Source organism: Centruroides vittatus, unplaced genomic scaffold (assembly GCF_030686945.1).
Source record: "Centruroides vittatus isolate TY-2023 unplaced genomic scaffold, ASM3068694v2 contig_754, whole genome shotgun sequence".
Lineage (NCBI taxonomy): Eukaryota > Metazoa > Arthropoda > Arachnida > Scorpiones > Buthidae > Centruroides > Centruroides vittatus.
In genome coordinates, this window is record NW_027122490.1 from 2114881 (window position 1) to 2132773 (window position 17893).

Genomic DNA, 17893 nt, shown 5'->3' on the forward strand with positions numbered 1-17893 from the left:
GTTTTCGTGTATTTTAAAACAAGTATAATATTAATTAAGTAAAAATATAATGTAGTTTGTATTGTATTTTATTCATTTTTTATAGCACGAAATCTATTGTTTTTTCAATTATAAAACTACTGTAGATATTTAAAACACGATTGGATCCGAGTAAAAAAACTAAAAATTCTTGTTGATAAAATTTGAAAATATCATACACGTGCACCTCTGAATTGCAATGTTTAAAGATATAAAACAAATTTTTTTAAAACGATGTAAAATCAAAATGTGTTTAACAATATTTAAGTTGCTCGGCTTCTATTAATTCAATGATCGTGCAAGTGTAATGTTAACTCTGCTGTAGGGCACCAAGGACTTTTTTTAGCAAGCCCATTACAGGTTCAGCCAGCTCAAAACAGGGAGGCCAGATGATGAGGAACAGGGCTCAACATGTCGGAACAGATCCCCTGAAAAACTCTAGGAATATTCTGGGTCATCCATAGTGGTAGGCTGCCACCTTACCACTTTGCCGTCTAATTTTTTTAAAACAAATTAGTTATTTTATCTGTAGAAAAAAATGATTTAGATTCTAAAGATGTATTTCAAATTATGTTGATATCTTTGTATCATTGTGCTATTGATATTATTGATATCTGTTATTGAATCTCTTAACTTAAACATGCTATTCTTTCTTAATTTTATATCTTATATCAGGAGGTTTTATACAATATCATTTCTTTAATGTCTAAGATTTGAATCCACAAACATTTTATATCTACATCTTTGTTTCTTTTTAAGGAATATGAATGAATGTATAATGAGTATTGTTTATTTAAAAATTCATCCTCTCAATTAGTATGCAAATGTAATATAATTGTTATATAAGATTTGTTGTGATCTTGAGTTATAGGCTGTTTTTATGTAATTCTAAGAAAATTTGTTACTAAAATATAAAAATGACTTGAGAAAATGTTACCACAGAAATAAATATAAAATGAACAAGTAGTTGATCTAACAAACTTTATAAACTCTTTGAATGAGGGATATGATCGTTGTGATCAAATAGCCCTTCTACAAGATTTTTCATATTCACGACAGTAAGGAACGGGAGACTAGCACACCTCACAGAGGTGACTGATCATATAATATACATATAGCAGCTAATCACAGACATTTTTTTCAGTTGCTCAAAACTATATATTATACAGAACATAACAAATATGGAATTCATAACTACATTTTTTCTACAGTCATTTTCACATAAACACACAACATTTCTTATAAATGCAGTTTTTGTACAGAAAATACAGTTTCCATGAACAAAAAAACATAAAAAACGAAACATTCAAGTATGAACACGAAACAGATGGATATCAAATAAATTTCTAAATAAAATTTCAAAAGGTAAACTGACTTTGACTTTTCTACAAACTGATTTCTTTTATCTTGCTACCTGAACTATAAATAATATATGAAAAGTCTAATAAAAAAGTATCACATGATGACAAAATTTTTTCATCTCAATTATAATAATGAAATCAGGCACTTGACTGAAAGAACTCTATGTCAGCAGACAGGACTAGTTACAAAAGCAAATATACATCATTACCATCGTATTTCTAATCGATTGTCCAATTCACTAAATTGTGATAGTGTGGAAGACTAACTACAAAACTTTGTTTTCTATCCAAATAATTACAGATTACTTTCTACATTGACAAACTTGATGAGAAATTCTCCTATTTTTGTATAAACAAAAATTCAATTCTACTGTAATAGCTGACTAAAACTATTTCAAAAATCATTGACGTGACTTTAAACACGAATTCCATACACAATAACTACATGGGTAAAACATCATTCTGTTTTGAATATTGAACAACCATAAAATTTCTATTCTTTACAGTTCTAAAATACAATAAGCATAATAACTTAAAACTTCCCAACTAATATAGTTATCAAGACTACATTTTAAATTTCACAAGTATCACTATTTCCTATCATGGAATAGCAGATGTGAGCTTAGAATCAGACATTACTTATAGCATATCATTTTCTTAAGTACCATCAATCACATTGTTGTGTTAATTTTATGTTGTATCCAATTGTTGCATAACGTCTAACACTGGTAAATTGTGTGCACTAAGTTTTGTTTGCTTCCATGGAAATGAAAGTTGTGTTGTCTCAGAACTACTTTCTGGAAGCTGGTTAACACAACATTGATCTGTGGATAAAAATTGCTGCCATGATGACTTAAATGGCTGACTATTTGGTGATTGAGAATCTAGAGAAAGAGTTAACATCTGTTCCATTAGAGGTGAAGTACCTCTTTTCTGTGTTGAACCAGGATCAAGGAAAGTTGAAGGGGAACTCTTAGCAGCATCTATTGTTGTGAATGAAGAATTTGATAATTCTCTATCATTAATATGTTCAATACATTTTTCTTCTTCTGTTGGTGAGACATCTTCTCTAATTGGTTGAAACTGCCATGTTGGAATATCTCCAGTGCAGAAAAGAGAGAGAGAAGTGACATCATTTGGGAGAGGAGGTAAAATTGGAGCTTGTTGAGCTAATTTATAGGATGCTTGCCTAGTTATTTTTCTTTTGGAAGAATTAATAGCTGCTCTACTTTGATCTTGGAATAACTGTTGTTGGAATTGTTTACTTTGACTAAGAATCATTTGTCCAAATTCAGAACTTGATTTCTGTGTTTCATCAGTTTGTATTTCATTAATTGTTGAATGATTTACTGGAGAAACAGAAATCATCTGACAAGAAGGAAAATTAGTAGATGTAGCATCATTTTCAGCAAGATACATTGTATGTTGATGTTGCCTTCTATTTTGTTCTTCGGGGGTAACGTTTGTCCTATATAAATTTTGCAATTTTTTATGTTCTTGTTTCAGTTCATTGATTTGCCAATTGCCACGAGCTTTTTCAGTATTTTCAAGCCTATCACTAAATGCTGCTACACCCTGTGCTACTAATCCATCTGATGCTCTTCTTCCTTCACTGAAAGTGTTTGGTGATTTTAGAAACCTCTGAACACCATCCATTGGATCATGTCTACGAGTAGAACGAGTGTAAGTGTTACTTCTAAGTCTGAGAGGAGATTGATTGTTGCGAGGATATACTGGAACATTTCCTATTACATTACTGGGAGCACAGGATGGTAGACTAGAGGTAATTGCAGACTGTGAAGGCATGTCAAATTTTTCTGGTTCTTGAACTGCAGCACTACCAAAAGGAGATTGTGAAAGCCTTAACAATTCAGTTAGACTGTAAAGAGGTGGACTACTTCTATGGCTTTCTCCAGATTGTTCACCCATGTTCCACTGACCACTATCAACATACATACAAGAAGACCATTGCTGAACTCCTGTAATTTGAGCAACTTCTGTTACTGTTGAAATTGCATTTTCTGAAAATTGAGGTATTTGGGACGGACCAGACAGACTCATGTCATTAAACATTCCTGTTGGTGTAAAAGATGACACTGGTATCTGATGGTTATAATTCTTCTCTGCTTGATTTGTTGCAGAATTCTTGAGAATACCTTGCTTGGGATTAAACTGTAAAGTACAATAGTAAGTTATCATATTCACTTTTACGAATATATCTAATTATAAAAATACATTATTTTTTTAAATACAATAGTATTTGTAAGAAAACTGAAAGTAACAAAATTCTGTTTGAATACTACAATATCTTATATACAAATTAAAAGCAATGGGATCAGTAAAAACTTCTTAAAAATATAATATTCTGGAAATATTTTATTTTTAAAGTTTAATGAGTAATATGCTCTTTATATCCGACTTTGAGTGATCTATCAAGGCAAACAAACCAAATGACAACATTTTCAACAAATCCATATGCATATGGCCAAAATGCACATGGATTTGTTGAAAATGGAATTTTTAAAAAAGCTAAAATAAAGGTTTAGTATTCGTTTGTTATTTGGTTTGTTTGCCTTGATAAATCACTCGAAGTCAGATATAAAGAGTATATTACTCATTGATATTCTGGAAATATTTTTAGAGTTTATATTTTTAAGTACATAAGTTAATTTTCATAAATTTATAACAAATATTACTTATACAAACATGACATAGTTTATTGTAATATGCTCATTACATGCAAAAACTAAAATTCTTCATAAGTTAATGTAGCCTATAGATGATCTGTATAAAATCACAGTTTAATTTATAATGATGTATAATTGTACAAATATGGTAGTACAAATATAAGTATGTTTGTACATTATTAAATAGGACTTCTCTCTTAATAGATACTTGAAGAATTTAATACATCATTATTGACATTTTAATTAAGAAATATAAATATGAATAAATTGCTTTAACTTAATTAGAAAATTTTCAAATTATCTTAAATAAAGAAGCTATAACATATATACTTAAAACTTAATTTGATTAGGTTAATGAAATGCAATATAACACTTTATTACTCTAAATTTTATAAAATAGCCAGCATGCAAAATTTAATGAGAATGTTATCATCAAGAATTATGTTAATAAGTTACTCTATTTGTTATAAATGCAGTATGTCTTTTTTTGTAGACTTGGTTAATTTGACAGAAATTTAAAAAATTGCTTAAAGAATTCACTTTTATTTGTTGAATGAAATTCAATTGTTCTTTACTACTTATCTACAGGAATATAAATTGTTTGATAAAAATGAGTAGTGTTTGAATTTTAAACAAATAAATTTTAAAATTTTCCTCATAGTCTTTGAAGTTCTAATTTAATAAAAGAATTAAATATAATTCTCTTTTATTTCAATTTATTATACCATATCACTTGATATTTCATTTAAGAATACTGTAATTAAATAGATTTTTCTATTATAAAAATAAAACAACTTAAAATACTTTGAAAGCAAACTTTTGAATTTAGTAGCAATAATTATGTAAATATTTTATAAACTAGTTTAGTGCACATTTATGCACTAAAATGCTTCTTAAAAAAAATTTAAATTATATACTTCTTGATCATAATCTGAAAACAATCAATTGTCTGCCATATAGAGGAATGCATTAAAATATTAAAACAAATTTTATATTAATGTTTCTATTTTAACAATGGAATTTTATCCATAAATTATTTAAAAAATAATATGAAAAATACTCAATAAAATAAAATTATAAAACTGTGCTGTTGAATATCTTACACATATTTTTAGATAAAAGTTAATGTGCAATAAGCAGATGATTTTAATTAAAAATATGTGAAAAATCTGTATGTCACAACATGTGCAAATGTTTATTAAGAATATACAGAGAACTTAAATTTGAAATAGATAATAAATGATAGTTCCTACTCTGGCTAAGTCTCTGTAAATGGAACAAATAACATAAATAAACAAGATAGTTCAAGAAGCAAAAACAAAAAAACTAATAAATAAAATATTTCACCAAAAATGTTTCATTTATTAATGCTTGGTTTGACTTGTGTTGCTAGTGTATTTTTTAACATTAATAACAAGCGATTGTTGTCAAAAACATCCTTTGTAACTGGCTATCGCCTTATTACGAATAAATTTTGAATTGAATTGAATTGAAAAATGTTTCATTTATTAAAAGTTTTTGTTTCTAAGCTAAGCAGTTATCTTCTTTATTTATGTAACAATATTGTGCCAAGTTTTATCATCTTTGTGAAAAACAAAGTTTTTACATCAATTAATACAAGATAATTTTTTTGTAATCTTAATTATGAAAACTTATTAATAGTAAATACATTTTTCTTAATTTTAATGAATACTTATCAATAGAAATTAATTTAAAATGAAGAGTAATATATTAGTTGAAAAATGGCTAAAAAAAGAAAGAATTTCTTTGTTATTATTAATAAATAATCAAATATTCATTTACAAGAACATATTCCTAAGATACCGAAACTTAAACAGTAAACTTATTATTATTAACTATCATAAATTATTGTTTCTATTAATTATTATACCTGTGAATGGCAAGGTAGATGAAGAGCACGAGTAATAATTGGAGGAGATGTTCCTACAGGCATGTTAAGGTTTCTTGTCATGTCTGTATTTAATCTGGCTTGAACTTCAGGTCGAACAACAGGTGCCGAAAGACGACGCTGATGTAATCTTTCTAACAGTAGGAAATATATAGCTGCATGATGATCATATTTTTCATTGAGAAGTGACTGTAAAAAAAAAATCAAACTAAATCATCAATACTTGTATATAAAGTTGGTAATATTTACAAATGAAATGTTACATATATATAGTATTTATTTGCTATATTTATTAAGCAATAACATTTATATAAATTTTAATTTTTACCTCTTTGGTAGTTGTAGTATCAATTTTCAATTGTTGCATTAATCTAATAACATGATCATTAAATTGTCCAACTTTAACACCCTCCCTATCACAGCAACATAAAACAGGAGGCGATGATAATAATTTGATATTCTCACTGTCAGATGTCATCCAAATGTGATGTTTCACTTGATCTATTGTATATCTTTTCACAGGATCAACTGTTAGCATCTTACGTATCAAATGTTCGCATTCTGCACAGATATAAGATAGTCACTGTAGAAGTTTTAATATATTGCTTATATGTAACAAATATATATAATATAAATTTAAATTATGTTTGGTAATACTAAGAATGGATATATTGAATAAAGTAAAACATCTCTTTAGTTGAGTAGCATATTCAATTAATCAATTGTTTTTAATTTACATAAAATAATTTAAAAATTTTAACGTATAAATTATTTGAATATACATATAAAAAAGTTAAACTATCACCATAATAATATTTATTTCAGAAAGGAATTACATACAATTAGCCATATATAATTTATGATACCAATAAAACCACTAAATATGCAACTCTCCATGAGATGAATTTATGAAAGTAATATGTCTTACACTCCTAAAATCACAGAAAAAGATCAAATCAGAAAATTTCAAACATTTACTTCTAAAAACATTCACTAAAAATAACTAAGTGGCATACTACTTTGAGCTATAACATTTTGTTTAATACTTATCTATATCATAAATAAAAGCTTATAAAATAACATTAAAGAAATTTTATATATTTATATATAAGTAAAATCAAAAGTAATAAACTTATTTGTTCTATAGAATAGAGTACAATAACTAATTCTGTATCCATTATATGACAAACAGTGGTTTCTTGTTTTATAAATAATATGAGTATTTATTTTCATCATCCTCAGTTCTTTAACCTTGTCAGATTATTTACTTTGCCATAGTTACTAATGAGCAATACAATAACTAATAGCTGAAGATGTATTAATGAATTATTAATATTTCATCTGTGATATGTCATGCCAGATGTACTGCAAGTGACAGCAGCAACTCATAATTTATTGGCTTCAAGTTTCTTAAAATTTAATACCTTGTTTTCTCAATTTTAATGTGCCATAAAATCTTATGCATACCCGATTTTTGAGATGTCAAAACCCAAAAAAACTTAGCTTGCACACATAATTGATCTCCACATCAAAAATGCAGCCACAAAAAGTTAATATATTTAAATAATAATAAATGTATGTTTTGAAAAGTATTTTATTTTTCATGCTTACGGTACTTAACAATGTCCACATTTTCATATGTACTTATTTATGATTCCATTATCAGGTACAGTGTGTCATTGGATCAATAAAAAGTCACAGTCAAAATTATCATACAATCAACATTTTAACAGTAAGATTTCATGTCAGTATACACAAGCATGAAATTTACCAGACATATAGTATCACACTGAAATATTTGTATACATGTTCTTCAGCATAGTGGATAACTCTATGCATAAACACAGCTTTAGTGGGATTCATCTGCTGGATATTGTTCATTCAGCTTGCTGTAGTTCAGAAACCCATCAAACCATTCCAAAACCAAAACCAAACTAAAATTATAGTAGTGGGAGGGGCATGTACCCTGTTTGTACCAATGTGATAATACATACAAATTGCCAAGCAGAGTGAAGTACTGTACATACATTGAGAACAAGGCTGTATTAAGTAGACCTTCTACCTGATTTTAAGGTGCACATTAATTCTGATGCGCACCCCAAATTCTGAGACCTGAAGAGTCCAAACAGGTGTGCATTAGAATTCAGAAAATGTTCTTTGTTTTTTATTTTTAATAAATATTTATATCCACTACAAAGAAGCAGCTAAATCATTTAAAATAATACACAGTAATTTTATTTTAAAGTGTAAGTACAAATTTAATTATCGAATGTTTTCAGAGTATTCATCCATTATTAAGAATCAATCCATTAATATAATTGCAGAAAATGATTTGGCTAAAGTAAATTACTCTATATGAAATTAAGAAATGTGAATCTTTTACATAGTTTATTACATTTGAATTATTTAAATTTTTAATTTATCTTTAATATGTTACATACATTATCAACTATTCTTTCTATAACTAAATGCATTCTTGTTATGATCTTTAAATGTACAGTCTAATTAGATTATATTTATTGAACTTACCAGATGACATAAAATAAGGAACCCTGAATCTTCCAGATAAAACTTTTTCTCTAAGTGCTGGCAAATTGCTACCATCAAAAGGTAGAGCACCACATACCAAAACATATAATACTACACCTAGACTCTGTAATAATCGAGAAAAATTTAAATTATGAGCTCAAAATTCCAAAATAAAAAAAAATATATATAAATTTAATTAAAAATAACTTACCCATACATCAATTTCTGGTCCCACATATTTTTTTCCCTCAAAAACCTCTGGAGCAGCATAGGGAGGGCTTCCACACCAAGTAGCCAGTTGTTGAGTTACAGAGTAAAAATTACTAAAACCAAAATCTGAAATTCAAAAAAAAAAAAAACATTTTTAATTCTCTTTAAAATAAATTTAATATTTGAAATATTTATTCTATAATAAAATATCAATCATTATTATATATAAAGGCAGATCCAAAAGTTATTATTAAATTAAATTTATAAAATTCATTAGATGAAGTTTTTACACTCACCTGCTATTTTTACATTCATATTAGAATCCAATAATAAATTTTCTGCCTACACAAAATAAAAATAACAATTTCAGTTTCATAAGCAACAAACTTCTGAGCATATATATAAAAAAAAGTTATTAAAAAGGAATTTAAATAATTATAATATGTCTATATGTAATTCATTTTGCATTAAATTGCAAATAAAAACGTATATTTAGACATAGGGTCAAGTTTCTTTTTGGTTTGCTACATTTCCTTTTCTGGTCACGTGTATAGATGGGCAAATCATGGCACATAGAGTAAACATCTTAGAGTTGCTGTTACATAAACAAAACCGTGAACTATTTGCTGATTCAGCTTTTCGTCTACGAAGATAAGTATTTCCTCTCATCTCATAAAGTTACCAAAACAGAATATTTTCCACAAAATTTTTATACAGACGTTGCGTCATCGGGGATAAATTACTATCTATTTTTCTCTAACACGAAAAAATAAAATATCTTTATAAAAATCTTCTCACGTAGTGAATATCTTAAGCTATTTTTCGTTTGGCATAAGATCGTTGGCCGAATATTCTCGGTAAACCGACATAAAAACTAAATTCGTGAATGGCGTTTCTCTCAGTCATTTGTACGACGTCATTATGACGTCAATGGGAGTCGTCAAAGATTTTCAGATGAGCCAAAGGGGAGTAAGCAGTCAAAATTTTGGCAAAACTTTTAGCCCTTGACGTTTCGCGCGTAAACTGCATTCTTTAACTTTTTTTTTTAAAACTATAAATATATGATTATTAAAACGACTCAAAGTAAAATAAATAAATAAATAAATAATCATTTCTGAATACAGATAATAATTATCATAAAACAAGATCAATTTCAATGCCAGATGCTTTCTAGATAAATTCGAGTTAATCTCGATTTTATAATTTAAAGTACCTTTAAATCTCTATGAACAATTCTGCGGTTGTGACAATATTGCACAGCTGATAAAATCTGCCAAAACCTTTGTCGTGCCTTTGTTTCCGTCATACGTCCATGAGTGGCAATATAATCTGTAAATATAATGATAAAAAACTTTTATATGCTAGAAAAACATAATTTAAGTAAAAAAAAAAATATATATATATCTTTATTGTTCACAATTTATAAATGCTCTTAAGTATTTTTTCGTGTAATACAAAATCAATCCGAGAACCATTAGATTCTTCGAACCGTGAAACGATTGCTAAGTAATCGAGCAGGTACTCACAATAATGACGTCTCGGTTGTCTAGGCAACGGATTCTCCAATCATAATTCGCCTTCGAATTTTTCGACCCCTTTACTACGTAATACACGTGAAGTTCATTACGTCGGTACGTATAAAATCAAGGCATAACTTTTTTTTTAAGTAGGAAAAGTTAAATGGAGAAACAAAAAAGCGCATTTCTAATTAATAGTGTACTGTACGTGATATTGCGTTACGTTAACACTTGTGAGACGTCAGGAATAAAAATATTTTAGCGTTAATTTAATCGGAGATTAAGCTTTAAATATATTAATTACTTTCAAAAAAATTAATTGTTTATACACCGTCTCAAATCACGTCTAAATGAAGCGTTAACAGTTATAAATTGAAAAATTAATAAAATGCATATTTATAAATAAATATAATTTAATTTAATTGATTTAATTATTTGATTGGTTTCATACTTAATATCAGAGAAGAAAATCATTTATGTTTCAGCTACTATAATGAATACTTTGAGTTATTAATGTTGCAAACACGATTAAATTATCACATTTTTAATAGGAAATCTTTCACAGGAAAAATTATCAATAGAATATATTTGACATGAAATGTTTTGAAATATGGATAGAGTCATTTGATCTGCTGCACAGGTGTATTTCATGCAAATAAAATTTCCTGTTTACATAAATATTGTACGGGAGGAATATAATTCCTTTAAAATCTGTTACACTATTAAATATATATATATTTTTAAATTTAAATGATGTGTATTAATTGTCAACGATGTGTCCAAGCTAATAAGAATAAAGATATTAAATTATCAACTCACCGAAAATTTCTCCTCCACTAGCATATTCCGATACTAGATAAATCATATTCTTGGTTTCCATTACCTATAGACAAAGGTTAAAGTTAGGTGCGACAGATGCAATTTTAACAAATATGTACATGGTGATCTTTGAACAAATATGGTGATATTTAATAGAAAATGAACGATTAAATGGGAATTTATTGCATCTAACTTTTAAACAAATTATATACATTTAATTGTAGAAACATATATTTAAAAATGCATTTAAGTGATATTTGCAGTTTAAAATAATTTATATTATTTAATATATGAGAATTTAACATACATTTTCTTTTGATGATATTACTGTATGAACCTCTACAATGATTAAATTATGATTATGCATGATATAGATGCAATAATTTCTTATTAAATTCGTAATTCACTTTTGATAAACGAGCAACCCAGTTAAAACAATGTAAAAAAAAATTCTTCTTGTATCTAAAAAAAATATTTCTGTTGTTATGGTAACGTCTTTTATGAATAGTCAAACGAGTTCAATGTTCTCAATAAGAACTAGTGCACCCTACACTTTGGTACAGCAATTTTGTCGTAGGATGCTATTTGGGGTGATTTAAGACATGACAGGTAGACCTACAATGCATATTAGATACGCCAAAAGAAAGGAAAAACATTCGAAAGAAAGTCTAAATTCCATAAAATTTTATTTCTAAAAAGAATCTTAAGAAAACATTTGTTCATATTTTTACAGATGTTTCGAATATTTATCGATTTATCCTTTAAATAGGCCTGTTTTCTTTTAATGTATTTAACTAAATAAATAATTTAATAATAGAAGACTTCAAAAAAAGATTTTTTTAAAAAATTTCTGATATTAAATTTAGTTATGGCTTATTATATTTAATATTAAATAAGAAAAAAATGTATACTTAAAAATGAAATGAAATTTTTGTTAATAATTTCTGTATAAAAAAATAATAATAATAAAAATGTTTCCTTGTGTTCCTTTAAGAAAAACTAAATGTTTTATAAAAGTTTGTATATTTAAATAATTAAATTCATGCATAATTTTTAAGCACTTATCGAGAATATTTTAAAAAATTCAGTTAATAATTTAATATCGTAAAAAAGTAACAGATTTAGTTCTCTCACTCATCAATAATACGTTTAAATAAATTTAAAAATTTTTGAATAATTTAAAAATAAAAAATTTCTACTCGATCACGATAAAATATCATCTCTGTCACAATGTCAACAATTCCTCTGACGTCAAACATCTACCATGTCTAAAGTCCTCGAATAACAGGACAATATTAATTGAAAACGATTGGAGATTTTTCTAACGAATCCCGAAAAGAATCACGTTTTGCCCATTTAGTGACGTCATTGAAATGATGGTGTAAAAGAGAAACGAATAAATGGGTGAGCCTGCCTACGATACCTTTCTGCCACAAACCTAGATCGATGACAATAGAAACCTTCAATCAATGGATCGTCGTACCGAATGACCGGTCTCTCTATGACGTCATTGTCCGTTGTCACGGCAACATATCGGCCCACGTTAGTTTCCGGTAGTTATAGAATAGTCTTTTTAAACACACAACCGAATAAATAGAACAACCGATTAAAGTTCCTACCTTAAGAAATATAAATCGCATTCATTATTATCTTACTCAAATATCGTGTTCATTTATAAGCAATTTTATGATTTATTTTTATGTCAGATTTGCCTTGACCTTATCAATAAACCGGTCAGTCTAACATTACTGGATATCAGATGACAACCAGATAAATTCCGATAATGAAACACAATACCATTTTTTTTTAGTATATAAATATATATGTGTGTGTCTTTTTCTATACTATCGATACGCTTCTATAACTTTGATTTAAAAAATAAAATAAAATACTTACCTGATATAATTTAATGATGTGAGGATGACTGAGTAGCTTCATTATTTGTATTTCTCTGTACACTTTGACTAAATTTGCCCGGTCTAATTGTGTTTTGTCGATAATTTTGATTGCAACCTGCAAAAGAACATGTGCAAACACTCAGTTTTTGTATACAGAAACTTTAACTTTGATAAATTATTTCTTAAAATGAGTGTATAGCTTAACATTTTTTCAATATCGAAAACATATTAGTCTACAGGCGCTTTAATAATTTGGCAAAATTCATCTCGCGTGTTGGCACACTAATGTGTTTCACGTGACCCAAATTAATGATACATTGTTCTTCGTGACGTCAATGTCTAAAACGTGCAACTGGCATAGATTAATTAATGGAAAGTCTACAAATGAAAGGATATGTCAAATCATTAAACCAAATGTCCTTAAACAGACGCATCATCAGGTATTTAGATACAAACATTCAATCGCAATAGTGGAAAATAATAATAATTCACTTTCGATTCGAATAGATGCAAACGTAACGTAATATTCGAATAAAATTAAATAAAATCATTTGCTATAAATAATTATTTTTTAAAAAATTACAGGAAATAATTGGAATTTTAAGATTTGTTAACTTTAAACGAAGAAAAATTTAATTTTGTAAGCTACAAAATGCAATTTGAAATTAAAAGGAATGTTTTAAATTAATTTACATTTAAACTGTTTCCTCTTTCACTTAATGATAAAATTAAATTCTTTTTTCTCGGAAACTAATAAAAGTACCATCGATATATCTACTAAATTTTCCCTATTAACTGTGACGTAAGTAATTTTATACATTTACTTTCTACGTATATTTCTCTATGTAAAATTCTAACAAGAATTAAATTTAATTCTAGTAAACGTATTTTGAAACGTTTCAGAAATTACTACTTAAAGAAGTAAAATATGTGTTAAACAAACAGGGAAAAGTACTTTAATTTCCGCGTGAGTAGAGTCTGTTACAACAATACATTATTCGAAATTTTAGAAACGTAACAAAAGTTTACTGACGATTTAAGAAATAAACACAAGAAATAACAATCGCTCCGGTTTGAAATTAACCAACGCAACAATTGTTACGTTACTCTAAATCCTGCGTAAGTAACGATTGTAACTGGTTCAAGACTGGCAATGATCCAAAAGTCTTCTTTTTCTTTTCCCTTTTCTCCTTAATTGGATTGCTGTCAAACCGCTGACGTCACACTGACGTCATCTAATGTCGTAGTGTTGGAGTTGTTCGGCACTTTGTGAATAAAGTTGAATTTTTTTTTTCTTTCACGTTTGTCGTGTGGACACTTTCGATTATTTTTTTAGCCTTCTTCCATATCGAATATTTTATTTAAATTTAATTAAATAATTGTGCGACATATTTACGTAAAAATGTAACTTTCGTGTATAATGTTTTCACCGTATTTCTCACTATTCTTCATTTTTTTAAAAAAATCTTTCCATATATCTGTTTAAGTTTCTTCCTTATCTTAAATTATCGCATGCATATTGACGTTTAACAGTAATTTCTATCGATTTTAACGACGTTCTTTCGTAATGATTTCAACTTAAAGCGAAGTCTTACACGTTGTATAGAAAAGTAGGACGTCAGCAGAGAAACCTCATCAATGAAATTTTATCTTAAACTTTAAAATAAAATAAAATGCATGATTCGAATGAAATAACTACGTATCCCTAATTATCATGCAAAAACGGCGTCGTTATGCATATGATCACGTGCGTGACGACGATTCGTGATATCACATCCGTGACGAGTTTTTAGTGTACGAGTTATCGCGTGATTGCGGCAAATGAGTGACGTCAAAATTTCTTACCAAATTTTTGTAAGTAGAAATTTAATAAGATATTTTATCTTTTACCTTAGAGCATTTACTTTACATAATCTCATATCAAATATTTTGAATCAGTTTGGAGAATTTTATGCGAATTTAAAAATAATCTTGCACTCTGGATTCTATATTTGTGTACCTTCCAGCTATCTGATAGAACATATGACATAATCTTAAACACGAATCCAGATGTTGCCACAAATGGAAACCAGATTTTGGAACTATTTCTTTATTTATATATTTAAAAAATATATATGAATAATTAACAAAGAACGGGACCAATTTTAAGAATACTTTTTCAATTTTTTTTCTGCCCCCAAATTTAATGCTTCACATATTCTAAGAAGAATTCTAAATAAAGCGCGTTTAATAGTAAAATTGTATTTAGTTTCTTTTTAAAAATGCGTAGGATATTGTATTTCGATTCTAAATGAAGTGTAGAATACAAAGTATGCACTGGTACTTAATAGTTTTTAACCAATCAACTCTATAGTACGAGGTCTGTACAATGGTACTTTCAATGGCAGTTTGACATTTAGAAACCGTGTGGGTGAAGAAACTACGACATCTTTTGTATACAAACTTGCTAATTTGAAACATTTATTACATCAAAATACTTTCGAGATTATGATTTTAAAATTTATTTAGAAGTTATTTATTTTCAACATACACAAAAAGTTGAATCACCTTAAAAGAATTTGTGCAGTTGTTAAAGAATAGACTATTTCAATCTTATTTTTTTGCTATAAAAATTCAATTTTATGCTTTTCAATATGTAATTTTATAATTTACATATATGTGATTAAGAACTTATGTACTATACTTTTAAACACAAAGTATGGAGTATAAGAAAGTGTACTTTTCCTTTACTTTTTACGGCTTATTGTTGACTATTACGTAATCATTTCAAATTCAGCTGCACATCTGGATAATTGCAACTATAGCAAATATACAAGACGCGAATACAAGTAAAAGGTTTCAAATTGATGCAAGGTTATTGTATGTACTGTACCTGCTTGTCCTTGAAATACGCGAAGAACCAAGCATGCCAAGGTTCGTCAACGTCTAGTTACCTGGACTTTCACTACTGGGATCACCTTCATCCAGTCCCCCACTCAAAAACTGGGTCACCGACTGCAAGCCTGACTGACCCAGTAAATCGACGAATGAGATATACCTGCATATGTCAGCATCAAAAGAGAAACTTCGAAGTGGGTCAGCTAGAATCATAATGGCACTTCTTTCCGACTATCGATATAATGCATCTTTGGAATCGAATGGTCCAGATTAAAAACACTGATACAAAATTTAGTTCTTACATTTTCATCAGTTTAAAGGTTCAGAACAGTATTATGTAAATATATATATAAATATATATTCATTCTTTATTCTTATATTTCTAAAACCAACTTTGGAATGACAAAATTATGTCGCGTCCTTAAAATTTCTGCCTTCTGCCTAATTTTCTTAACCTGACACGAATAACATTTCATGCAAAGATGTGTTTATTCGAACGCAAAAGCACGACGCGTAACTCGGAAGTTGGTAATAAAAGGAATTAAATAAAAATTAGAACAATAAATTTCACTTTAAAATTTAAATTCTTCTGTAGAAAAGAACCAATAACAGACGTATGGACAAACTACTTCCTGATACAGAGATATTGATCCTAAACTGAGGACAACAGCCTCTGCCCATTTCGCATCGACCTCGACTTGTTTCTTCCTCTTTGCCATTTAAACACGAATTCCTCGAACAACCATTATTTATCTTCTGTTCTAGTAAATATATATGTATATATATATATATTTAACGTTCTAACCTCGAAACGAAATGGGATTATCTTAACAAATATTTACTTTGGCAATGTTAAAAACCATTCGAATCTTCTATTATTTCGACACGTCCTTCGACCGATTTCAATGGCTTCAACTGAGAAATTAAGGGGACCTTCCGAATTTTGACAGATGGAAAATCGGCAAAAAAGGATCTTACCTCAGTCTTAGTTATCCTGTGTTTAGCCAGTTTAACAACGGCAAAGTTGCCTTTTCCTATTGTTTTACCGACATCGTACAGTCCAACCCGTATAGGCCCCTTGGCTGCTTCTGCCATTCCCATGTTTTGTTCGTCCCAAAGTTACGGCATGTCTCCGTCTAGTGAGTTTCAATTCCACCTGGCACAACTATCGCTCAGCTAATCCGGAGAGCTTGGCGTGCTGGATGTAACGTCATGGCACGCGCACACTGTGACGTCAACGGAGTTATCGCGAGATATGCCGTGGCCAAGGGTGTTTCCCTTATCGTTTACGGCTGTTCACTAACTTTACCGTCTTTACGGTACTATCGATTGAACTTATTAGTCGAGATGCTAATTTTTCAAGAGTATTTTATAAATACTGAGTGGATTGTCCTAAATGAGATAATCGTTAAATTTTCTCTCCTTCTTCTTTTTGATCCAATTTAATAATTTAAAAACATTAATTTAAAATTACCGTTTTGATTTTAAAAAAATTTTTTTATTATTAATTTTACATTGATAGAGTTTCGATGAACTAACTATGATTACAATTTAGAAGAAATAGCCCAATCACGTGTAAATAATCAAATTATATAAACAATTTTTATATGAAATTACTTACAATTTTACAATGTGAACAATTTATATATATTGTATTTTTTTGAATTACTAACGTGAACAATTTTTTTACAGTTTTTAAATAATTTACTAGCTATAAATCATATAAAAATTGGCTATTGTTTCACTATTGTATTAACTATAACTATTTTAAAATTTTTATTATATTTGTAAATAATAAAGTAAATAAATAAATATAAATTATTAAACCTTTAAAATGATAAAGCACATTTTTAAGTTATTATATCTGCAATTTTACGTATAATTTCATACTGTTTAAGTAATTGTTCGGCTACTTGTTTTTTTAAGTTTTCTCATGTGCAACGCTATTGTTTTATAAGGTGTGATAATTTATAATTATTTTATGTTATAAATTATTGATACATTTAAGTCAAAATATCGATATAAATATATTAATTTGTTTTTATCGAGAATATTAACGAAAGAAAAA

At 28.1% G+C, this 17893-nt stretch overlaps 2 protein-coding genes across 3 annotated transcripts in view; one reads left to right on the forward strand and one right to left on the reverse strand.

Annotated features, from left to right (window-relative positions):
- Positions 1-17893, forward strand: part of LOC136981430 (anaphase-promoting complex subunit 13) — a 424687-nt gene that overhangs the window by 207905 nt on the left and 198889 nt on the right. The window lies entirely within an intron of this gene.
- LOC136981406 (serine/threonine-protein kinase SIK2-like) lies at positions 983-17058 on the reverse strand. 2 transcript variants are annotated; one of them, XM_067277721.1, is made up of 10 exons: positions 16804-17058; positions 12947-13063; positions 11051-11114; positions 9928-10043; positions 9011-9056; positions 8716-8840; positions 8505-8628; positions 6304-6536; positions 5958-6164; positions 983-3551 (listed from the first exon to the last, which is right to left on the reverse strand). In XM_067277721.1, the coding sequence occupies exons 1-10, from the start codon at positions 16924-16926 to the stop codon at positions 2070-2072; spliced, it is 2637 nt and encodes an 878-aa protein (XP_067133822.1). In that variant the 5' UTR covers positions 16927-17058; the 3' UTR covers positions 983-2069. The 2 variants fall into 2 exon arrangements, with proteins under 2 accessions (XP_067133822.1, XP_067133823.1); XM_067277722.1 differs by lacking the exons at positions 11051-11114; positions 16804-17058.